The 24,457-nt window shown below is 61.9% G+C and overlaps 1 protein-coding gene across 2 annotated transcripts in view; it reads right to left on the bottom strand.

Annotated features, from left to right (window-relative positions):
- Positions 1-24,457, bottom strand: part of IGSF21 (immunoglobin superfamily member 21) — a 195,723-nt gene that overhangs the window by 31,369 nt on the left and 139,897 nt on the right. For both annotated transcript variants that reach the window (XM_079147178.1, XM_079147179.1), the window contains exon 4: positions 4,127-4,245. In XM_079147178.1, the coding sequence (XP_079003304.1) occupies positions 4,127-4,245 (119 nt within the window). The remainder of the gene's footprint in view (positions 1-4,126; positions 4,246-24,457) is intronic.

Here is a 24,457-nt window from a genome sequence, read left to right as displayed (position 1 = left end):
GGTCAGAGGACACCGCGCTGTGGGTCAGAGGACACCGCGCTCTGGGACAGAGGGGACACCGCGCTCTGGGACAGAGGACACCGCGCTCTGGGTCAGAGGACACCGCGCTGTGGGTCAGAGGACACCGCGCTCTGGGTCAGAGGGAACACCATGCTCTGGGATAGAGAGGACACCACGCTCTGGGTCAGTGGACACCATGCTCTGGGTCAGTGGACACCACGCTCTGGGTCAGTGGACACCATGCTCTGGGTCAGAGGACACCACGCTCTGGTCAGAGGGGACACCATGCTCTGGGATAGAGAGGACACCATGCTCTGGGTCAGTGGACACCACGCTCTGGGTCAGTGGACACCATGCTCTGGGTCAGAGGACACCACGCTCTGGGTCAGTGGACACCATGCTCTGGGTCAGAGGACACCACGCTCTGGGTCAGTGGACACCACGCTCTGGGTCAGAGGACACCACACTCTGGGTCAGAGGACACCACGCTCTGGGACAGAGGGGACACCACGCTCTGGGTCAGTGGGGACACCACGCTCTGGGTCAGTGGGGACACCACGCTCTGGGTCAGTGGGGACACCACACTCTGGGTCAGGGAGGACACCACACCTGGGACAGAGGACACCACGCTCTGGGACAGAGGACACCACGCTCTGGGACAGAGGACACCACGCTCTGGGACAGAGGACACTATGCTCTGGGTCAGAGGACACCACGCTCTGGGACAGAGGACACCATGCTCTGGGTCAGAGGACACCACGCTCTGGGTCAGTGGACACCATGCTCTGGGTCAGAGGACACCACACTCTGGGTCAGAGGACACCATGCTCTGGAGTCCAGAAGAAGCCCTTCCCCTCCGGGTCCTCGTCCCCTCCTCTGTGACTGGGGAAGACCCACTCTCATCGTCCCCCGCTGTCTGCAGGGAAGCCCTGTGGGGAGGCTGGCATCTACAGACGTCAGGCCCCTTATACACAGTGACCTTAGCATCTGCATGTGACCCGGGGCACTTGAATCATCTCCGGGTCGCCTGTGCCGGCTACACAAGGTCAGCGCCCCGTCAGCAGCTGGTCCACTGTGTTGTCCAGGAGCAGTGACGAGAAGCAGGCTCCATGTGATCAGAGAAGACACAGCTTCTAGGAAACAGCGTCGACTCTCATTTGGCTGAATCTGCAGGTGCAGAGCCACAGACTTGGCCGCCAGGACACCGCCTGGGGGCCGCAGCAAGGGCCGGGCGGCATGCAGAGCAGGTGCCGTGGGCCATGGGGCCGCGCTGCCCTTCTGTCGGCCAGAGCAGATTCCAGCTCCCTCTCTGGGCTGGGCTGCCAGGCCGCGCAGACCCAGCCCGGGAGGCCCGGGGGCCACACTGGTAGGCGCAGGAACACTCCAGCTTCCAGGGAGCCAGGGCGCACGAAGCTGTGCTCCCCGAAACGTCCACTGCCCTGGCTGCCGGCCCCACTGAGTGGGCACGTCCCCCTGGACTCCGGGGGTCCTGTGCATGAAGCTCAGACCGCACAGCTGCTGGCTCCGAGGGTGGACTTCGGCCCCAGCAGGTGACTTTCGGTCTCTGAGCCTCGGTGCCCTGGAGTAACGGGGCCAGGACTCTCTACAGCAGGTCCACGAAGCTGGAGGCTCCTGCACTGTCCAGCGCATCCAGGGAGGGACAGGCGCACGTCTGCTGTGGCATGAGGCCCTTGGTCCCAATCAGCAAGGGCCTACCTGCCCTGTCGGAACAGCTGGGTGGGAAGACCAAGCACCGCAGTGACCTCTGAGCAGCGGGTCAGCAGGGGTGGACTGTGAAGGGGGCGCTGGGCCAGCTGGTGTCCTGTCTTCAGTCTCCAGGGGCCAGCCTTACGCTGTCTGGGACACCAGGGTGGAGCACAGGGGCTGTGTCCCTGGCCCTGCCCCTCCTGGGCCTCCTGCAGAGCCTGCTGGGCCCTCATCCCCTCGGTGGGTGGAACCACAATGGCCGCTTCTCCCTCCCTGCCCACCTGGAGGCTCCCTCCGTGGCTGCCTCCTTAGTCTCCTGACCCCTGGTCGGTAGTGGGAAGGAGCCGTCTCGGTGAGACGCACGCATCTGCTCATCAGAGACATCAGGCCTGCTGTGCAACCTGGACAGCCCCACAAGACCTCTCTGTGCCTCACTCAATTTTCACACCTGGCAGATGAGGTGACAAACTCAAATGTGTTGGAACTGGGAGGGAATTGGGCTTATCCGATCCAAGTCCCACTTTGTACCGAGGCTACACAGGGGGAGTGACCTGCTCAGGGTGTTTTGGTGACATAGTGGGGCAGGTGGGCCTCACAGAGGAGGTGGCTTTTGGAGACTGGCCTTGCTCTCAGGCACCACGGAGCAAAGCTCACCTGTAGCATCTGCGCTGCTGGCCCAGTAGTCAAGATGCCTGAGTTCTGGTTGCGATGGGCAGAACCCAACCCAGGATGCTCTGAATTTCCCTTCGTAAGACAGGCCAGCCTCACCCTGGGCCTTGGGACAACCCTGAGCCCCCTGATACCAGAGGAAGATTTTGCTGTGTGACCTTAGGAAGTTGCTTGCTTGCTCTGTGCCTCCGTTTCTGCATCTGCAGAAATGAGGCTAATACAGTACTGACTCTCAGGTTGGTCATGAGGAGTGAATGCCGAGACACATGAAAAGCACGTGACCTCGTGGCCTCAGAGGGGCCTCTGAGTCCCCTCCCCAAACTAGACACTGGCCCAATGCAGGCTCTTCACGTCACCCACCAGTCCCCTCCTGGTATTTCCCACGGTCGCTGCGCTGGTCATTCACGAATGTGTTCTGTGCTCGCCTCACGTGCTGAGGGTAGAACTTTGTCTTTGTAAAGGTTTGTGTCCCCTGGGCACGGCGCGGCACGGTAGCAAACGCCTGTCATACCAGCAGCTTGGGAGGCTGAGGCAGGAGGATCAAGGCCAGCCTTAGCAACTGAGGAGTCCCTGGGCACTTAGCAAGACCCTGTCTCAAAATAGAAACTAAAACATGCTGGGGCGGAGGGGTGCTCAGTGGCTCAGGGTCCCTGCCTTTAATCCCTGGTACAAAATCCAAAAAAGTCTGTGTCCAGTACCTGGCACACAGTAGGTGTTCAATAATGATCGGTGAACGAATAGTTGTGTTCACGTGACTCATCAGCCTGGGAGCCGATGGTGCAGGCTGGGTCTTGCTCCTTGTCTGGCTCCCTGGCGTGCTCAGCACTGGGAGCCAATACCCTGTGGTCCTGCAGCCTCTGGCCGGGCCACCTCCTCACATCCAGGCTCCTCCAGGAAGCCAGAGGCCACGGCCCAACCACGAGGACCCAGGTCCCTCTGGAGGCCTGGCCTTTTCAGGCTTTGATTCCCAGATCAGGGGCTTCCAAGGGGCCCCTATGCTCCCATCGATGGCCCGGGGACAGCAGGCTTTGTGTGCCCGGTAGATAGTGTTTGATGAGAATGTCAGAGGACACGGAACCCAGAGTCCAGGCCAGTGCCCAGCATGCTCACTGCAGAGCTGAGCTGGAGCCCCAGCGCAGCGGCCTGGGATCACAAACGGGGAAACTGAGGCGGGGCTGGATCCGACTGGCCCAGGACACAATCGGCCAGAGACGGACACCAGTTTTCAGGAGGCGTGGAGACGGTCCGGGACGCAGGAACCCACCACCCAGCCCAGCGCACTTCCGACTCTTCACGTGGTCTCTGGCCTCCAGAAGGGCCCCAGGGGCAGGAGGCACTGGGAGGGCAGGACCCTTCTCCCTGGGTCAGGCGCACCTCCCGGAGCCGCCCTGCTTTGGCACCCGCCCCTGGTTTCTCCCCTTCACCTCCTCGGCCCAGGCAGGCGCTCCTACTGCCTCAGGCTCAGGGCTCCGTGCCTCCCTGAGACCGCGGTCTGGAGCCAGGTGCCCGTGAGTGGCCCGCATCCCTCCCCCACCTTGAGGACGCCGGCGAGTCCAAGCCTGTGGCAGCTGCGGCCCGGGACCTCTCCTCCTCTGAGTCGCCGGCCACGCCTGGGTTCCAGGCCATACGCTGGAGCCCCAGGTGCAGGTGCTTGAGGCTCCACGGAGGCAGGTGTCGTGGCAGGCGGTCTCCAGGCCAGCCACGCACGCGCCCCTCCTCCCGTGACCCCGAGGCCGGGGCCTGCACTCACCCATGACGTTGAGGAAGATGTTGCCCGAGGCCAGCACCACCTTCTCCCTGGTGGCCCGGTCGTAGATGCCCACGTGGCACTCGTAGGGACCATTGTCTGAGATCCGGACCTCCGGCAGCCTGCGGGGAGGCAGAGGACAGGATGAGGACCAGGACCCTGGGACTGGAGGAGGTGGCATTGAGGAAACCACCCTGTGCCCGACCCTCAGAGCAACCACCAGCCTGCGTGCTAGACGGGGAGGAGGAGCAACACTTATGGGTCACCGACTGTATGCAGGCCCTGTGGTCCATGCTGTGGAGGTGAGGTGGGGCTCAGCTGGAGCCCAATCGGTGCCCAGGGGACTTCGGGCAGTGATCTAGCTGGTGGGCTGGTGGCTGTTGCTCACCAGCTGCCTCCAGGATGACATTCGCCAGCAGGCGGTACCGGTGCAGATCCCAGGACCGCCTTCCGCTTCGGGGCTGGGATGCCCAGAAGCTGAGGCGCAAAAGGAGTGCTAGTGGCCCCTGTCCCCAGGCTAAGAGGCTAAGAGGAGCCAGGAGCGGGTCTGAGTTCCTGCTCGGCACCGCCAACTGCACTGAGTCCCACCGAGCCCTGGGACGCGGAGCAGAAGCACAGAGAAATTCCCAAGGCCAGGAGCCCGGCCCGAGCACAAGGGAGGGGGGAAGCAGGTAGCCCTGCACAGCCCCGTGGCATCGGGGCCGAGCCCCGAGTGTGGCAGCGGGCCGCCTGTGACCGCAGACTCCTCCAAACGGCCCGAGCGAGCACCAGGCTCCTGTGCACCTCTGCCGCTCTGCCGGGGACACACCCAGCCTGGCGGTGCGGAGGGGCCGCCCCGCGCGAGTCTCCTGTACCAGGGCTGCCATCTGAATTCAGCTCGCTGTCCCGTGCTGCGAGCCACTCTTGTGCTGTCCCTTTTCTCAGCCGGTGACACAGAAATGTCCCAAACATTCTCAGCTCAGCAGTCATGGAACGACAGGCAGCGGGCTCGGCTGTGCTCTTCCCGGCTCTCTCTCCAGGGCGACAGGGAGAGAATGAATGCTCAGGTGAGTCCGCGTTACCTCTCCCCTCACGAACATGCAAACGAGGCCATTCTCTCCTGCCTCTATTCTGAAAAGAGCTCGAGATGGTTCTGCAGAGAACCAAGTTCAAATGCCGCCCATTTTCCGTGAGCCCGGCCCCTGGGGAACGCGGGCAGGCTGTCTCTCTCTGTCTCTCTTTTCCTATTTTACAAAAATGGAGGTGGCGCTTCACAGGACGGCCTTTGGGTGGGATCCTTGTCCCCCCGGGACTTCTTTAGTGGGAACACTGTGGATGGACAGAGGGCCGTGATGTGTCCGGTATCCTTTGACGCCCTGTGGACCTGGACACGGTGACCGGCAGGAGCTTCTGCCTGAAGTTGCAGAGGCTCTGTCCCTGCTGTGTCAGGGACGCGTGGGTGTCCGCCAGCGAGTGCCCGCGAGTGCCCGCGAGTGCCAGCGGGTTCGGTGGCAAGTTAGAGGACTGTGTAGGTCTCCACGACCCCAAGCCAGAGCAGGAAGCCCCTTCCTGGCCCCACGGCTGGCTGACCACAGCCCTGTCAGGGAGCCCGGGAAGGAGGCAGTGGCCCCAGGCTCAGGCTCTGGGTGCGAGTCCCAGCCCCGTCCCCCGACAGGGGAGGTCCCTGGATCCATCCTTCCCTCTTCTGCTCTTGGGGACATCTGTGTCTGCCAGCAAGTGAACTGCAGCCTCACCTGCCTTCTCTGCTGGCTCCCTGTTCCTTAGGGCTCCCTGTCCCCCACCCGGCCCCGCCCCCCACACCTGCCTCAGCTCCCGGGGCAGGAGGCTGGGGCGGCCCTTCGGCCCCTCCCTTCTGCATACATTAGCATAAGCAAGTCCCTCATTTGCATAGAATGCCCGGGCTGACATCTGGTCAACCTGCAGTCTGGGAAGGACTGCAGGTCGGGATCCGTCTCATCCAGGGGGCTTGGAGGAGGCAACGACGCCACCTCCTCTTCCCATCCTCCCACAAGAAAGCACAGTGACAGTGGGAACAGCAGGGGACCTGTCTCCCCTGGGGAAAGATTTTCTTTGTAACTCGGTTAGACTGAAAAAGTAAGTCTGTCTGGTGGCACCGTTACTGAGTGACAGTCACCCGGAGTGACATGTTTTGGCGACACCCGCGGGCGTCTGGTACAGAAGTAACCTGCTCGAGTGACTTTCGTAGTAGGAGGCGGGGTTTCGGGGGCTCAGGGGACGTGCGGGGCTGGCAGCGATGTCATGAGATGGCGATGACAGTGACACAGGGTGCATGCGGGCGGGTAACCGCCACACGGTGACAAACGCAGATGTGCCTGTGATGGCAACGCCGGTGACACGTTAGGAATTGCCAGCTGATGACATGCTCAGGTGACAGTAGCATAAGCAGTATGCTTGGGTGACACATGTAGGTGGCACCACACAGGTGGCATGGACAGCTCGGGACACCTGGACGGTGCTTCACGGAGAGACAGCGTTCCACCTGGACTATCTCTACAGCCACCCTCCCTCCTGCAGGGTGCCCCCCAGGATGGCACCACGTCCCCAAGTCACGCCTTGGCACCTTCCGGGTTCCCCACGCCCCAGTACAGCCGCCACCATGCCTGGTGCTCTACCGCCGAAGACCCCCGACTGCCAGCACCGTGCCCCCTGCACAGCGGGCGGAGCGTTGCCTGGGTTTTCTGCACCTGCTAATCTCCCGCCGGGCCATTCGCCAGGTAGAAACTGGGTCTTTTCAAACGCTGGGGAGATTAGTGCGCCCCTCAACCCAAAGGCTCCCAAGCCTTCTTTCTGCTCTTGATCAGGACCAGAGTCCTCGCCCCGAACACAGGCCCTGTGCAGGGGCTCCTCCTGTTCCTCCGGCCACTGCGCCTCTCTTCTGCCTCCCCCGTCCTCCGAGCGCAGAGGCCCTCGTCCCTTCCTCCTCTCCGCCAGGCACCCGCTCTGCTAAGATAACATTCGATTTTGGATAGTCGGAGAATTAGGGGAAAGCAGCGAGTCAGCAGAGACCCCTGCAGCCCGCCCGGCCCGTCTAGGCCCCGGCTCAGCCCCTCCTGCCCACAGCAGGGCTGGTCCTCCTGGCTCTCGGCCTGGTCCCAGCTTCAACCCATCTGCCTCTTCTCAGCACCCGGTCCAACTCCGAGATTCCGCCTTCGCCATCTTCCTCCTAAGTGGATTAAGGGGCAGAGCCTCCTCCCCAGCAGAGTGGCATTGATCTGGTGCCGCTGGAAGGCCTTCCGTGGGCGGCGGGACCCCGGGCGCGGGGGCGGCTGCTCTCATCAGCCGCGGGCGGGATCAATACCCTATTAATAACTGCGGAGGCTTCTGGAGAGGCCGGCGTGATGCAGTTTAGCGCTGGAGTGTACCAACACTGACAGCGTCTCCAAGGGGCCAGTAATTGTGTTTTTGAAGAGCTGGGCACAGGAAGGGCGGGCCTGTTGGCTCTTCCCACTGGCCTGTGTCTGCCTAGGTGAGGCCATGCCAGGGCTGCTGGCCAGGCGCGTGCAGGGCCTGGGCCAGAGCAGGGACCGGTGCTTCTGCTCCCTCTTGTACGCCACTCCTGGTTGGACCTCGGGCCGGGGAGAGGCTGCGGGACAGAGGGCACAGGACCGGTCATGTCCTCCGTGCCGCCGCCTGGCTGTGGGCTCGGCTTGGAGCGGCTTTCTTTCTCGTCCTGCTGGCGAGCCCGAGCGCTCTCAGCCCAGTTCAGCGTGGTGGTCAAAGGCGCAGCCTCGGAAGGCTGTCTGATCCACAGGCGAGTCCCACCTCAGTCCCAGTCCTGCCTTGTGACCCGAGAAAAGTCACATCACCTCTACGGGCTTCCCCGCGCGGGACCCGCCTCCTGGGCCTGCTGGGAAGAGAAGGGGGTGCTCCAGGGTGCAGGCCACCGGCCCTCAGCTCTGCAGGTGGCACGCCGGGGCTCCCTCGGCCAGGCAGGTGCCGTGACTGCTCCGCCCTCTGCCCCACGGTGGCCCAAGCACCTGGAAGCACCGGCCTGCGCCTATCAGGCGGCAGAGGAGCCCCACTCTCCCAGGCTGGGGGCTCCCGGAGGGTGAGCTCGGCCCTGTGGCAGATGCCGGGGCTCCCGGGGGGAGGGAGGAGGTCCTGGAAACGCTGGGCCAGCCCAGGAGCCCTGGCCTCCCCATCCCCCGAATCTGAGAGCTGGCCTTCCCCTGCCCAGAGCTGAGGCCCACGTCAACACCCGGGCCAGGGCGCTCCGAGCCCGGCCGGCCGCCGTGGGTGCCCGTGACCTCCGCCACATCGTTGGCCGGCATCTGGCCACGGGACGAGTTCCTCTGGCTCCTCGAGCTCCTGTTTCTCCGTCTGATAAAGGAGCCCGACTGTCGCGAGGGCCGACGGCCGGGGCGGCGCCTGGGAGGTTCATAGTGGAGCACGAGAAGGCCTCGCGGGTCTCGGGACACGCGCTGCGACCCTGCTGTCGCTGGGCTGTGACAGCACAGTGACAGCAACAGTACACATCCCCTCGCAGAGATGAGGAAACCGAGGCCCAGGGAGGAGAGGTCACACGGCCCAGGTCACGGTGAGTACGTGGTGGCCCAAGCAGTGCAGAGCCCGGAAGGCCCTCTGCCCTCCCCATGCCCAGCCGGGGCTCTCTGGTGCCTGGCGCACCTCTGCAGGTGCCTCCTGCTGGGAGGCACAGGTGGCCTCCCTTGGCCTTCAGGCCCCTTCCTTGGGCCTGGGAGGCCCTTCACTGATTCCCTGGGCTTGCTGAGCAGGCCGGGAGCCCAGCCTGTACCTGGCGAGACTTCCGGGCCTGGGCTGTCTTGCCCTCCTGCCTTCGGGAAGAGTCCTGGATGCTCTGGGGGCGCTGGTGGCCTAGGAGCCAGGCAGAGCGGGGAGCTGGTGTCTCCGACTTACTTGTCTTGCCTCTGGAATCAAAAGATCCAGTACTTGACTTTTGTGGAGGACCAAAGCCTAAACAAATAACTGCCACACAAAAGCGCTTGGACTAAGCCTGGCCCGCAGAGGGCCGTTGCACCCCACACCGGTAATTGATCATATTTTTTAAACTAATTACTGAGCACCAACCACAGACTAGGCACCATTTTCGATGCCAAGTGCACCCCTAGGGGAGAGACAGACAAAGATCATGTTTGACTGGTCTTTTCTATCAGCTCGGCCCTGAGAGGAAGTAGGCTGGACATTAATTAACCTGCCCAGTATCAAGGTCATTGTGACGTATTCCATCATCTTTGCAGGGTCTCGGGGGTTTTGTAGTGTGCCTGCTTAGCTTTCTGCAACACTAACTGTTTCCTGGGATCTTTTCCTTTTTTGTTGGCTTTGTTTTAAATTTCATTTATAGTTTTATTGCAGTATAATTGACAAAACAATACACTGTACGTATTGAACATTACACATTTGATGAGTTCCAGCATATTAGAGTCATTGCCACGATCTGGAGAAGGAACATCTCCATATTCCCGGAAGCTTTCCCCTGCCTTTTGTGATCCACTCCCCCACCTCTGCGGATCTGCTTTCTGACACTATGGATCATGTTTCCTGGGATGTTATATGAATTGTGTCTTATAGTGCATGCAAGTTTTTGTTTTGTTTCTGGGTTAGCTTTCCATTACTATAACAAAATACCTGAGATCATCACTGTTTTAAAAAAGGAGAGGTTTATTTTGGCCCAGTCTCAGAGGTTTTGCCCCATGGTTGGTTGGCCCCGTTGCTTCTGGGCCTGTATCAAGCGAAGCAGGTGGCAGAGCAAAGTGGCTTACTTGGTAGTGGCCATGAAGTGAAAGAAGAAAGGTCTGGGGTCCCACTATCCCCTACAAAGTCACGCCCCAATGACCTGAGACCTTCCCTCTGATCCCACCTCTTCAAGTTTCCACCATCTCCCAACAGTGCCAAGCTGGGGGCCAGGCCTCTACCACACACACTGGGGGACACAGGAGATCCAAACGAAACCAGTGTCTTCCACTCACTGCCACCCTGACACCCGCGGACCTGGTGACCTCTATCGGTAGCTCGCTCTTCCCTTGGTGAACGCACCCTGCTGCCCTTGTGATTCCTCCACCCACTGACGGGCACTTGGGCTGCTCTCAGTCAGGTCATTGTAGACCCAGCTGCCACCCCTGCCACACATGGACCCCAGGTTCCATTGCTCTGAGAGCGGCCTGGCTGGTGTCTGACTAAGAAGACACGCTAGCTGTTTTCTAAAGTGACTTTCCCGGGGCCCCTTGGCCTCGGGGGAGGGGGCTTGGGAAACTTCTCTAGAAGCATCTCCTTTGTCACCCTCCCCGCAACGGATTCCCACTTCCTCTGCAGTGAGGGTCACATGCAAACGGCAAGTCCAGCTGGAGACACGTGCCCCTGGGTAAAAAGACTAAGGGCTGGGCGATGGCTCAGGGCCCTGGGTTCAGTCCCCAGCATCGCGATCTCCGTTTTTCCCTGTCTGAAACCCCGGGTCTGCCGGTCCCATCCTGCTGCCAGAGTGACCTTATGACCATGAGGACCCGGGCTGTCCTCTTCCATTCACTGAAGGATCACATCCAAACAGTCTGACTGCGAGCTCAGACCTGGCCCGGGTCCAGAAAGGAGGAAGGAAGGGACAGATGGAGCGAGGAACGTGGCGTGTGGCCTTGCAGCTCTTGCCAAAATCCAGCAACTGAACGAGGAGACTCTTCAGGACCAAACTTGTATCACCCGCCCTGTTTAAAAGGCATTTTGTAATTCAAACGTCTTCATTTATAGACACAGAACCTCATTCTGGGCTAACAGAGGAGACTCAGGGAGAGATGGGTCCTTTGAGGCCCGGCTTTAATGAAGAGATGAGAGAGGCTCTGCGCTGGTCTAACGCGTCTGCATGGAAACGCTGCGGAGCCGGGAGGAGCTCTTTCTTGCAAGTAGGTTAACCACACCCCCCGCCATCTTATTAGCCCAGTGCCTGCCAGGGCTCGCTGTCCCTCGCCCCTGCTGGAAAGATCCCAAGTGTGAAGTCATGAAATCGGACTCGTCCTGCCTCCACCTTGCTCCCCGATTGGCTGCTCCCTCCCTGCGGCCTGGCCTTGTTCCTTCCCTCCCCCGAACACCTGCTTCCCTCCCAGTCTCCCAGTTCAGTGTCATGTCCTCTGATGCGGGGGCGAGGTCTGCAGAGCAGCGAGGCTGAGCTCAGAAGAACGGCCACAACGCCTCCAGCAGCCCTGGGGCTGATGGGGTGCTTGCTAATGAGACATTTGGAAAGGGGTTTGCTGCTCTGTGAAAAAAGAGGGGTGCAGAGACGTCTCTGCTCCCCACCCCCACACCTGCTGCCCGCAGAGCCTGGCTGGGGACTGGGGGCAACCCAGGGCTGTCTGCTTGGTCCAGCAGCCTGGATATGCACCTGCAGGCCAGCCCTCGCTGCACCTGTCCCTGGCTGTCTGCATGGCTTTTTGCTTGTCCCTCGCACACCCTGGGTGGCTGTGCAAACCCCAGGACTGAGTATTTGACTGGCCACTGGCGGTAGCACCTAGACCCCAGGAGCAAGCAGGACGCAGAGCTCAGCACTGAAAGCTCACGGGCACCCCCCTGTGAGTTGCTGCTGGGGACCATAGGTGCCTGCGCAGTGCCCGGTGGATACCGTCAAGTGGAAATGACTTTATGACACCGGGTGGGTCCTTTCAACCACCAGGGGCTGCCACAGAGTTGGTGGGAGACAACCTGAGCCTCCACCCCTATCCCTCTGCGCTAACTGGAGGCTGAGCCTCATCCTCTGCCTCCGGGACCCGCCCTGGGCCTGCCCGTCCATCCGTCTTCCAGCTCCTGACGCCCCCGCCGTCCCTCCTGGCCTGCTGGAGGTGGGTCCACGTTAGAGCCCAGCTCAAAGGAAGGCCAGTCCCCAGAGGAGGCCTTGGTGGACTTGTCTAAAGCCATCTCCAGGGCGTCCAGACACGTCTGGGCCACCTGCCTGTGAGGGTGGAGGTTCACCTCTGAGGACACAGGGACAGGTCATCTGAGACCCAGCAACGGTCCCCTCTCCTCCTTCCGGTCAAGCCTTTTTTTTTTCTCCTCTAGCAAAACTTCAGAGAGGCACGTGGGGGTGGGGACCTGGGCACAGCACCAGGCTGAGAGGCAGGTGGACAGTGACGCTGTCCCTTAGGTGGGGGGACTGCCTTATGGGCAAAGGATGGGCAGAGAGGAGCTTCCTTCTGTTAATGTTGCCCTTTGGTGGAGCCTGATTCCCTTACCAGGGTGACCGCTAGTCTGGGTGGTCAGGGCTGACTCAGCTTCAGTACCCAGAGTCCCACGTCCCAGGAAGTCCCAGCCCCAGGCAGATCAGATGGGTGGCCACCCGACGATTAGCAGGCAAGACCCGAAGGGCATGGGACTGACTTGCCCAAGGCCAAGGGCCAGGCCGTTCATCCAGGCTCAGGAACTGGGACAATGGGCAACCCCTGCAGGTGACTGGAGGGTGGGTGGCTGTCATGGTGTCAGAGCCCTGGATAGAGGCGGATAGCGCACAGTAGGTGTGCAGCACCCACAGCTGAGTCCATCTGGATGAGTTGGGGGCCCCACGAGCCAGACATACCCTGAGTCCTTTCCGCCACCCAAAGCTGGAGAGTTGGGGCCCACCTGCCCCAGGCACAGGGGAAAAGGCCACGTATCCTCCACCAGGCTGCGGCCCACAGCTGGGGCCTCCTGGCCTCTGCCAGCCAGGCCCTGTTGGGCACAGAGAGGGCTCTCCCCCACCTCTGGGGTCCTCTGAAGCACACGGACAACAGCAGGCCCGCGGGAGGACAGGAAGGTGGGCTGGGGACATGCGGCAGGCACAGCATCGCACTCCCCGGGCCTGCTCTTGGGGAGGCTGAGACAGGAGGATCGCCTAAGCCCAGTGATCCACTGTCAGATCCACTGTCAGAGCCACTGGGCAGCACGGCAGGACTCTGGTCTCACAGACAAAAGGAAAAAGGAAAAGAACCTCCTCGTGTGCGTGGGGGCGTCAGGAGCACCCCATGGGGGTGCCACACCCAGGAGAGGTGGCTGGGGTGCTTCTGTACCCTTCCTGAGCCGGGAGGGAGCCTGGCGATGTCAAAGGCCTCTTCCGGTGTCTGCCAGTCTCCAAATCCCCAGGGGTCTTTAAATGGAGACAGTCAGCACGCCAGGTGCATGTTCTAGGGTGACCTCCCTGGACTCTGCTGCCCTGTTTGGGAGTCAGGTCAGGTTCTGGCCCCTCTCACCTGGCAGGCTCACCTGAGTCCCGAGCTGCACCAGGTGGAGGCTGAAGGGGTCCTGAAGGGGTCAGCGGGGCTGGGCAGTGCTGGACACGGCCCACAGCCTGGGGAAGAGCCCTCCCTGGGGGTCTGAGCCTGGGCACTGGGCTCTGTCACCTCCCCCTTCACAGGCTGCTGAATTCCTTTTCCTGGGCCTTTAAAATCCATCAGTGTGACTTTTCACCCCGCTTTCAACCTGAGAGCCGTTTCCATCAAAACCGCTCCATGGGTGCAAAACCTCTGTGGCGTCCAATCAAACGCCAGCTGGCGGGGTGATGGAGGAAGGGCGCAGGCGTGGGGCTTGGGCCCTCCATCCCCTCCATCCCCTCTTTCTGGCCTCCCTTTCCCCAGGGAGGCCCTGCCCCACCACAAACCCCAGGACCCCGCCAGTCCTGGCTCCACTCTGGACCTTCTCTGCCAGGCTGGAGGGAACAGGGCTCGGCCACTCTTAGGCCTTCCAGGACGGCCATGCACTAGCCTCAGGGCCTCAGCCGCTGTGTCCTGCCTGGGGAGCCCTTGGTCCCGAGGCCATGGGCCCCTTACTCCCGCCTTGAGGGAGCTCGAGAGATGCGGCCATGGCTTACCAGCGGGAACCTGGCCAGGGCCTGTTTTCAGTGTGGGGATTTGGCTCTTAGAAATCTGGTTTTCCTTTTCCCAAGGAAAGCCGAAGAGAGCCCAGCTGGGGCTCCCAAGGCCAGGAGGTTAGTGACAGGGACCCTGGTGGTGACGGACTTGGGCTGGTGGCCCCCTCCCCATCTGGGCAGGTCCCTCCCCTCCTCCCCTCCACCTGCCGCCCCTCCTCCTGCAGACCCCTCTCCTGGCTTCCCGCCCCTCCTGCTCCCGCCCCCTCTCCAGGCCTCCCTTTCTCAGCCTCTTGCTGCTGCCATGGAAACCACTCCCTCCTCCAGGTCCTGAATGATTCACTGAGCCCCTCACCAAAGGCTGCTCACCCTGGCAGGGTCGGGCCAGGGCAGCAGGGCCCAGGGTTCAGGGGGCCCTTCGCCCTCTTCTTCCCTGGACACCCTCCTGGCCCGGCGGGCACAGGACATGGGTCACATGTGCCTTAGAAGATGACTCCGGGCAGAGATGGGCAGAGAATGGGCACAGGGCCAAAGGAACGTCAGATGGAAGAAGCCAGGCAGCGAGCAGTCGGGAGGCAGAGGGCGAGCTGAGCTCGTTGGGTTTCTTTGCAGGAATCTCCCTGGGCCCCTCTCCAGATGCAGGTGAGGCGGAAGAAGCAAGCCCTCGAGGCTGCTGCCTGCAGCTGGAGAGGCCCTGGAGGGAGGCCCTGCAGGGAGGCCAGACTCCGGCCTCCTCATACCAGATACCTTCACCTCCTCCAGTGCACTGGCCATGCCCTTGCTATGTGCAAGGTCAGACTCACCCTTGGGGGTCCCGGGGGCCAAGCAGGCCTCACTCATCTCTACCAGTCAGCGACTGCCTTGGTACCTGCTGAGTCGCGTGCAAGGCCTTGTGGGAGACGCTCGCTCCTCTTGGCCTGGGGACTGAACCTGGGCTCTGCCACTCAGCTCAGTCTCACTGCCAGCGCTTTTAAAATAATAATAATAAAAAAAAAAATTCTGACAAGGTCTCACTAAGTTGCTAAGGCTGGTCTCGAACCTGGAATCCTCCTGCCTCAGCCTCCTGGGTCACTGGAATTCTGGCATGCATCCCCATGCCCAGCCAGGAGACACTTCAGAAACAGATCTCATGCAACCCTCACCACATCCCTGTCCCCTAGGAATAGTAAAAGCAGCCATTGTGTCCATCCCTCCCGTGAGCCAGACGCTCCCAGCTCTAACGTGCCTGAGTTGAGTGATTTAGGACACGTTATGGAAGACCTATGCCTCGGTTTCCCCACCTGTCAACAAAGTCACAACTGGCTCCTGACAAGGACCTGGGACGTGGTGTGGATGCTGCCCCAACGCCAGGGGAGGAGACGGAGGCGCAGGGATGTTGGTGGAAACTGTCGGCTCAGGTCACTGCGCTGCACGTCGGCACCGGTTCACGCGCATGCCCGCTCTGGGCTGAACGTCCGGGACCCCCAGCTTGAGACGCGGAAACCCCATCACCACCGAGGAGGCGGAGCCGGTGGGACCGAAGGGGACTCGGTCCTTACCACACAGGCCACCCCGGAGGCAGAGCGTGTCTGGCCCAGGGAGGAGGACAGCGCTCAGGAGAACCCAGGTCCTCGCAGGGCAGAGACGTGGACGTCCCAGGACCAGAACCGGCCGGTGAGTGTCTGCCGTTCCTACGCCACCCGGACGTGGTCTCCCAGTGACCCCTACCCACCAAGTCAAGGCCCCCGCCTCGGGCCATGCTCTTGGGGTGGGTGGGGCACGGAGTGGCCGGGCTCCTGCGAGGTCCCTCCGAGGGTCAGTGGCAGCCCGCCGGAACACGTGTGTTGGAAGAGTCACAGGACAAATAGGACGGGAGCCGAGGTCATGGAGGCGAGGTCGCGGGCTGGGCCCGGCCGCCAGCCCCCTTTCTCTCCGGGGACCACACTCCCTGGAAGCAAAGTCCAGGAAGAAGCTATCACGCGTGCCCTCCTGACAGGGACCAAAGCATCCAGAGGCCACGGGGGTCAGGCCCAGCTGGGGGAGAGGGACAGAAAGGCTCAAAGATGGTTCTCCACCCGAGAAAAATGGACGACCCTGCCACCCAGAGAAGCCGAGCCGGCCTGGCCCGCCCGCCAGGCTGGCAATCAGCCCGGCGTCCCGCAGGGGGAGAGTCGGGGTGAGGTCTCCTCCAAGCCCGGCGCGGACCCGGCGGTAACTCACATCCTGTCATTCTGCCGTACGACCGCCCGGGAGGTGCAAAGACAAACCTTATTTAACAGATCAGGAAACTGAGGCCCAGGGAGGCCAAGCAATTTATCCGAGGTCACAGAGCTAATACTGAGGGCAGGACCTCAGGCCGGTGTGGCCCTCGCAGTCCATCAAGAGGACGCATCGTTGGAGAAGCCTGGAGGCCTCTCTCCTCTGGGTGACCAGGGGGTGATGTGGCGCAGGACCAATTACTCCGGCCGGGTCAAAGCAAAGCTTCCCTCCCATTCTCTGCCGAGCTGCCGCGGGGCCTGGCGCCTTGCAGGAAGCTCTCCAACCAGGTCAGCTGACGGGCCAGCAGGGCCGAGCCTGATGCCCGCTGCTTCATCAAAGCCGAGCTAAAAGCAGCTGTGCTCTGCAGCCCCTGTGAAACTCCCAGCTCCCTCTTATGGGTCAGTCCGCTAACGACCCGATCCCTCATCTAGCTTCGCTTAAAAAGTAGGGCAGGCCAATCAGGCACTGTCCTGAGCTGCATGGGGCCGAAGGCAGGGTCGGGCAGGCCGGGGCACCCAGGGCCGTGGCAGAGAGGAGCAGGAGCCAGCCCGCCTCCCAGCAGCCTCTTTGTCAAAACAAAATTAAAATGCCTGGGCTCTCGCTGGCACCAAGACCCCGTCCAAGGTAATCGGTATTTATCTTAGCGTGTTCGGCTCTGGGCTCCGTGCCACGGGGATACGGAAACGGGCAGGGATCCTGCTTCCTACTCTGGCTCTCACACTGCACTGGGCCTGGCGCTTGGAAGGGAAGAACGTTCCGGTCATTCTTCCTTCATTCCCTTGACATATTTTTACTGAGCACCTACTATGTGCCAGGTCTCCTCCGGGACAGCTGTGAAGAACACAGACAAAAGCCACCGTGGAGCCCACATTCTGGCTGAGGGAGAGAGCGCGCAGAGGAAGCTTTAACAAATGCCGCCTGTCGGTGAGAAATAAAGACCGGGCGGGGATGGACAGGACCCGGAGCCGAGGTGGGGCTTAGATCTTAAACTGCACAGTGTCCAGGGCAGGCTTCAGGGAAGAGGTAGCTTTGGAACCAAGACAGGAAGCAGGGGAGGGAGGAGGCCATGGGACCCCCCGGGGAAGAAGGGACACACATCTCTAGGCACATTCACACCATCATGTGCTTGTGACACATTTACACCATCACGTGCTTGTGACCCCTGGGACAACTTTGCAAGACAAGGGACAGTATGCAAATTACCCAGGAAGTCACAGAAGCACAGGGGCAAAGCCACAACCAAGGGCTTGTGCGCATGGGCTTGCAGCCTGGGTGAGGAGACGAGGCTTCAGCCGGGGGTCCTCTTCCTCTGAGACCCTAGGTCGAGTGTCCCCAACCCCCGCGTCTGAAGCCTGAGAAGCTCAGAAATCCGAAACTTTTTGAGCACCAGTAAGAGGTCAGGAGAGGAAAGTTCCACACCGTGAAACTTTGTTTCATGCACAAAAATATTAAAAATAGCATATAAAGTTACCCTCAGGCAGTGTGCATGAAACAGATGGAATTCCCCCCGAGACGTGGGTCCCCTCCTCAGGAAAGCTCATGGACGTGCAAATATCCCAGGCAGGCTCTGAAAAAGTCCGGAATCTGGAACAGCTGCTGTCCCTCGGGTTTCGGAGGATAGCTCCTCGACTCGTAGTCACTGAGACAGTTAGCTGGCTGGTGGAATAAAGATGCTATTTCCCAGCCACCCTTGCAGCAGGACGGCCATGTGAGGAAGTTCTCTGGCCAATGGGATGTAAGTGGGGTTTTAGTACAACTTCCCGAAGGGTCTTTAAAGGAGGGGTGTGTCCTTCTTCCCCTTCTCCTTCTCCTGGCTAGAATGTAACACATGGGCTGGAGCTGCAGCAGCCTTCTTGGACTTTGAGGAAAGCTTGAGAATGAAGAGCACACACAGCAGAACATCAAGAGGGAAGAAGCTGGAGTCCTTGCGTGTCTTGGACAGGCCACCTGAGACTCTTAGGAGAAAGGAGAATGCATTTTCGTCTAGTTTGAGACACAATTATTTTGGATTTCTCTTGCACACAGCGCCAACGGGTCCTACCCGACTCGGTTTGAGAGCCGGAGAGGGGTGTGCTCCGTGGGGAAGGCAGAATTCACTCTCTGCTCACATCCAGACACTCCTTGTGGTTGTCATTTCTTACAATTTGGGAATAACCAGAAAGAAAAAACTGTCACATCTTCAGCTTTTTAAAGAAAAGCCAACAATATGGATTTGTATGTGAGAGCTCCTGATTTTCAAAAGTTTGTCATTGGTTTCACTGGAAACTTTTTTTTTTTTAATTAAAAACATTCGGTGTGGGCCAGACAGAGCTCGTTGGCTGGCCTGTGAGCCGGCAGCGTGGGAGTGAGGCCCGTGGGGAGGGACTTGCGGGAGGGACAGCAAGGAGTGGCAGGGCCCTGGGGGCTCAGGGCTGGTCCTGCCTAGGAAGAGCCGGGCACGGTGGCCTCCCAGGAGCCAGGGCCCACCCGGGTCCCAGTCGGCTCCCACTCCTGGGGTGGGCCTCGGGCTTCTCGCCAGCGCCAGACAGATGCTGGCCTGCGAAACACAGGACGCACGCGTGCGCGCACACGCACACACATGCAAATGCACACACGTGCACACACACGTGCACACACACGCACGCCCGGCCGTGGAGGCGAGCTGAGGACTGAGCAGCAGCTTGGCAGCCTGGTGCGTTTGAAGGCGCACGTCACCGCCAACCAAAGCCGCCATCTGTTCCTTCTGCTAGTCGCCCGCGTGAGGAGATGCGTCCTGCTCTGCTGGGAGGCGAGAAGAGGGAAGGGAGCCACAGCGCCCACCTTGAGTTTGGGAGGTCGGCGTGCTCCCCGGTTCCCATAGCAACGTGGGTAACGGCGATGCCATGCGGGGTGTGGCGTGGCCCGCAGCCCCGGCCCGGGAAGCTCTGAGTGGTCTGCACGCCCGCCCTGCCCAGGCGACTGTGCCCACCCTGCCCAGACCCCACTAGAGCCGGCGGGCGACGGAGGGGCACCCGGGCCACGAACGCCCCACCCTGCTCCTCTGCTGACCGCTGAGTGGCCCTGAGCGTCACTAGCCTCTGTGCTTCCGCCCCCACCTTACGTCTTGGTAGTAACAGTGTCCTTCCCGTGGGCCTGCAGGACTGCGTGAGAGGGTGCCCCTGTCCGAGGTCAGCGTGTGTCGGTGTGTCCTTCCACTGCCCAGCTGGCCTGCGCTGTTCTTGGAGAAGCCTGGACAGCGACGTGGGTGGGAGACTGGGCGGGGGATGAAGAGGACTGGGGTCCCAGGGACATGGACTCATCGAGTGCACGGAGAGCCTGGGCAGGGCGGCTTTGGCCGAGTGCCGAGAACCTGCATGTTCAAGCCGTCCTTGGCCTGGCTCTCGAGTCTCTGGGATCTGGTGTTCCTGGTTCTGAGCTGGGGAGTAGCTCCCTCGGCGAGGGGAGCGGTGTCGCAGCCAAGAGCACAGGCGGGCAGCTCTGGGCCTGCAACCATGACCACAGGCACGTCCGGGCCTCCGCTCAGCGTCCGTCCAAGACACTAGGTCCTGCACCGCCGTCACCAGGAGGCGCGCAGACGGGACACAGACCCTGCAGCAGAGGGGCGAGTGCTGGTCCTGGGGAACCCGCCGTCTGTGGGGACCATCCAGGGCTGAGCGTGACCTGGGTCTTCTCGAACAATCACCAAGAGCCAGAGGGGCGGGCACCATGAGGAACCTGAGGCTCGGGGACCCACCCGGGTCACACAGGCCGGGCGAGGTGGGGAGGGACGTCCATCCATCCTGCCAAATAAAGCAAACGTGGGCTCTGTCCTCCAAGGGTGGCTCCGTGAGCCGTCTGTCCACCTGCATCCCGGCAGCACGAAGCTGGCCAGCCACAGTCTGGGGCTCTGTGGTCACCGTGGAGTGAGAGCAGTCCCTGCTGGCACCGGCCCGAGCCAGGCCCCATCCCCACATCCACCTCCTTAGCCCTTAGCAGCCTGTGGCTTCGTGACCTTCAGCCAGCTTGAGGCAGGACGTAGGACTGCGGCCCTTGGGCTGGCCAGGGGCGTCCACGGGGATCCCCGAGTGGGGCTGACAGGACAGACGTCGGTTCCCTCGTCTTTGACTCCAGAACTGAGGCCCTGGCGCTGGCCAGGCCCTGCCGGGAAGGAGGGCAGCCACAGCTCTGCTCTGCCCTGGGGTCCCCAGGGCGCCTGCCCCCGCTCTGACCACCGTCTGGCAGAGCCCAGGCCCGGGGACTGCGTGGCCGACTGCCCAGCTGGCCTGGGCTGTGTCTCTGGTTTGGGGCCAGCGGGCTTGGGTTCCCCTCGGGAGCTGTACCTTCCAGAAAGCAGCCTGAGGGGCACCAGGATCCGGGCCCGAGCAAGCCAGCGGCTCCTCCAGGCCAGGCGGGCGCTGGATCCCCAGCAGCACCTGAGGGTGTCCACCCACCTGTCTGCCCACCCGCTGGGCATCTGCTGCCGACACCCCCACCACGTAATCCACCTACGTTGTCACCCGTGCTGCTTGATGACGCGGGGTAATGACCACGGTGACAAGACAGGCGCCTCCTGCCCTCGAGGACCTTACATTCAGTGCAGGACACAGGGAGAAACTAGCCACCTGAATGTGCCTTTGATGGACTGAGACCCCTGGGGGCAGCGCCTGGCCGACAAGGACCTGCTGGCTGTGCTGGAGGGTCAGGCGACGCTTCCCTGGGAGGGACATGCGAGCACAGAGAAGAGACCCCGTGGGTGGTGCTCGTCCCTGGGGGCCACATGGGAACAGCCCCGGAGGCAGGTGGTCTGGGGCTCCCCACGGCCGAGACCCTGGTGCGGCCCCTGACCTCTGCTCCAGCCGCAGGTCTCTGGGCACATTGCCTGGCCTTTGCCCGCTGTCCAGCCACCCCGCTGGCCGGCTGGCCCCTCTCTGCCCACAGCCCTGCTCACAGCGCCTGCATCACAGGCCAGGGAGGCCCGAGGACTCCCGGGGCCCAGCCTCCATCTCACCACAGAAACTGCCCGGAGCAGGGCACCTCTGCTGGCACGGCTCGTCCCCTCCCCCGGCCCCAGCCTCCTGCAGCGCCTCCCGCAGCCCGTGTTCCCAGCCGCTTGCCTGTGGCTGCAAGAGGGGCCGGGGTGATGCCCAAAGCTTCGGCCTCGAGCCCCACCGGCTGGTCCTAGCTGGCTGCAGCCCCTCTCCTGCCAAGGGCACCCCTGGCCAGCCTCAGGGGCGGACGGAGCGGAGCCCGGGGTGGCCCCGAGAGGGCCTGGCCCGCAGCGCCGTCCTGGGTCTGGCAAATGTCAGTGCCATTACCAGCAGGAATTAGGCCGGAGTCATCTCGAGCCAGGCAGGACGGCCTCCGTGGCCAGGGGAGGGAGTCTGGCCTCCGACCAGGGACGGTCATGCAGGGGGCGCGGCCATCGGCTGGAGGCAGAAACCCAGACCAGACATTTTCCTTGTTTAAAAGAAAAAGAACCCAGAACCTCACGGCTACGCACAGGCAGGAGAACAGGGTTATCACGGTGGCTTCCAGCTCCACTGTAATTTAAAATAAATAAGTCGATTTAATGTTTATAGAGTGAGTTATGCCTTATTAGGGACACCGTGAGCTGCGGAGAGCTGGCCAAGGCGAAATTTGAGAAATTGGCCCCAGCCGCGAGAGTAATTGCCGCGAGGCCTCGCCCGCCGCCTTGCCCGGTGATCTTTCCATTCCGTCTAATTTATTAGTTTATTAGCTTTATGGTGAATATCGAAAGTTATACCACAACACGGGCCTAATCTGATCAGAGCCAAATTTCCACGTCTTCCCTGGACGGCCAAGAGACCCCTGCTTCCCGGCGGTGGCCAAGGTTTCCAGAAAGACTCAGGGCACGGTTCCAGGGTCTGGGTGCCAGCGTTGCAGACTGAGAAAGCAGGGCGGCTGGGCAGGCTGGCTCTGTGCTCTGCATCCTGGCCGCATCCCCGGGGGACAGCCACCATCACCCGGGGGCCCCAGGTAACCAGACGGGTCCCTGCTGTCCCCCTGGAGCCCAGCCTGTCAGAGCAGGCACACTGGTCGCTTTGGGACGTGGCAGGGACCCCAAGTCACTGCTCAGCACATGATCACTACTGTGTCCCTCGGGCCAGTCCTGACAACTTGCTAGTGTCACTTCAGCTCAGAAACACTTCCCAAGGCAGGCACCGCGGAGCGTCTCCATTTAGTGAGGGGACCAAGGCACAGAGGGGGTGGCTTGCCAGGCCCCCAGCCCGAGCGGCAGAGCAGGGACTCAGGTGTCTGGAGCCCCACTCCAGGTGACCCACCATGTCATCTCTCCCCTCCTCCCTAGGCCCCCTTGCCCTCTGCATCACCCCGAAGACGGAGGGACAGCTGAGAACCACAGCCAGCTACGTGCAGGGTCCAGCCGGGGTGACCGGACACAGGGCGAGGGCTGCAGGCCAGGGCCACCGTCCACTCCGCACTGGACTGTGATGCGGAACCAGGGACCCAGGAAGGAAGGAGGGGGCGTGCTCGTCCTAGGAGGGCCCGGTCCACTGCAGGAGGCGGACACGGATACAGGACCTTGTCCCGTGGACGCCCGCAGCACTCGCCCCGGAGACCCCGCACCCTGACCGGCACCTGAAGCCCACGACTGCAGACCCCGCCCGGCAAGGGGACCCTGCAGATGCGCCCAGGAGGAGAGAGGCGGCTGTGTGGTCCCGAGGCCTAGGGGACCCGTAGGTCCTAGTCAGAGGGAGGCAAGGCCAGAGTCCCAGGAGAGGTGACGGTGGCCGCCGAGGTTGGCGTGACACCATGACCGGGAGAGACTACAAGCCAAGGCATGCGGGCTGCCTCCGGACAGGCGAGGCAGAGCACCAGGCGGCCCCGGCCAGTGAGCCCCGGCTGGGACTTCTGAGCCCACACCGCATGGTCCCAAAGCTGCCTTGTCTAAGCCACTCTGCTGGTGACAACCTGTCACAGAAGCACTAAAAATGAATCCGACGGCTGATGCTGATTGCGGCCCCACCCCGCGCACGCCGCCCGAGGTGACCTTGATTAACGTCCCAGCAGCACGTGCCCCTGCACGTGGACGCCACGAGTATCCAGGCCGCTTCTCCCAGGCTCTGGGGGACAACTGGCTGGGCACCTTCAGGAACAGGGAGTCACCGTGGCCGTGTCCAGAGGGGCCCCGGGGCACCTGGACCTGAGAGCTTGCTGGGCACAGGAACGAGCACTTTGGCAGGCTGCCAGGCAGCGTGTGGGGTGGGGTGTCCCCTAAGGCAGGCTGACGTCTGAGCCTGGCCCCTGTGCTGTGACCTTACTTGGAAGCGGGATCTTTGCAGACGTGCCCGGTTAACGTGAGGTCCCTGCAGATGGCGGCAGGTCCTACCAGTGCCTGTGTCCTCATGAGAAAGTGGGCAGAGCCATAGCCACGGAGGAAGGCGCCCGTCACAACAGGGGCAGAGGTTGGCGTGAGGCACCTCCAAGCCGAGGGACACCGAGGACGGTCGCGGCCACCAGAGGCGGAGAGGAAGCTTCCAGAGGGACTGTTGCTCTGCCGACAGCGGATTTCAGACTTCAGGCCCCAGGACGGTTTTAGGCCTTCTGGGGGTGACAGAGGCCCAGCCAACTTATCCCCGTGGACGCCGAGCCTCACCTTCCCTGTGCACAGCAGGCCCTCTCCCGGAACGCAGCGGGGGCTGGGGGGTGAATGCCCATATGCAAAGCAGCTTTGCTTGTTACTGCTCAAAACTAGAAGCCACATCTCCAATGTCCTTCACAGGAGAGTGGGTAATAGATCCATGCCATGGAGCACTACGCAGCAATGAAAAAGCACAAGCCACGGTCATGGGCCAACATGTAGCTTAATCTCCAAGGTATTATTCTGAGCAAAAGATAGGCACAGAGCGTGTGGGTCTCTGCACACGCAGTGGAGGACAGGATGAATGAGGCTGCTGATACAGAGTCAGAAGGCACTTCCCCCTGGTGGGAGGGAAACTGGCGGGGAGCTGGGGACACCTCTCTGCTCCTTGTGGGCAGCAGGTGGGCAGCAGGGTGTAGACCCCCAAGCTGGGCTCCACCTGAAGCCCTGCCTGGTGTACATGAAGCCTTGAGGTGAAGGGGAGATGAACCGGCGGGGGGCACAGTGGGCCCACAGAAGCACCTGGACAGTCCCCGGGGCCTCAAGGGACGGCGGAGACCAAGGTGCCTCAGCCTGGAAGGACGGGAGGCACCGCGGCCTCTAACGTGGGCTCGTGAGGGACCCAGGGCCCCCTCGGCCCACAGCTGCTGGAGCTGGGCCTCCCACTCTGTCCAGTTGGCCATACGCTGGGCAGGCAGGGTGGGGA

Source organism: Sciurus vulgaris (genome assembly GCF_902686455.1).
Source record: "Sciurus vulgaris genome assembly, chromosome: 1".
NCBI classification, from domain to species: Eukaryota; Metazoa; Chordata; class Mammalia; order Rodentia; family Sciuridae; genus Sciurus; species Sciurus vulgaris.
Note: the sequence above shows the minus strand (reverse complement) of the source record. Positions and strands in the feature narration are given on the sequence as shown.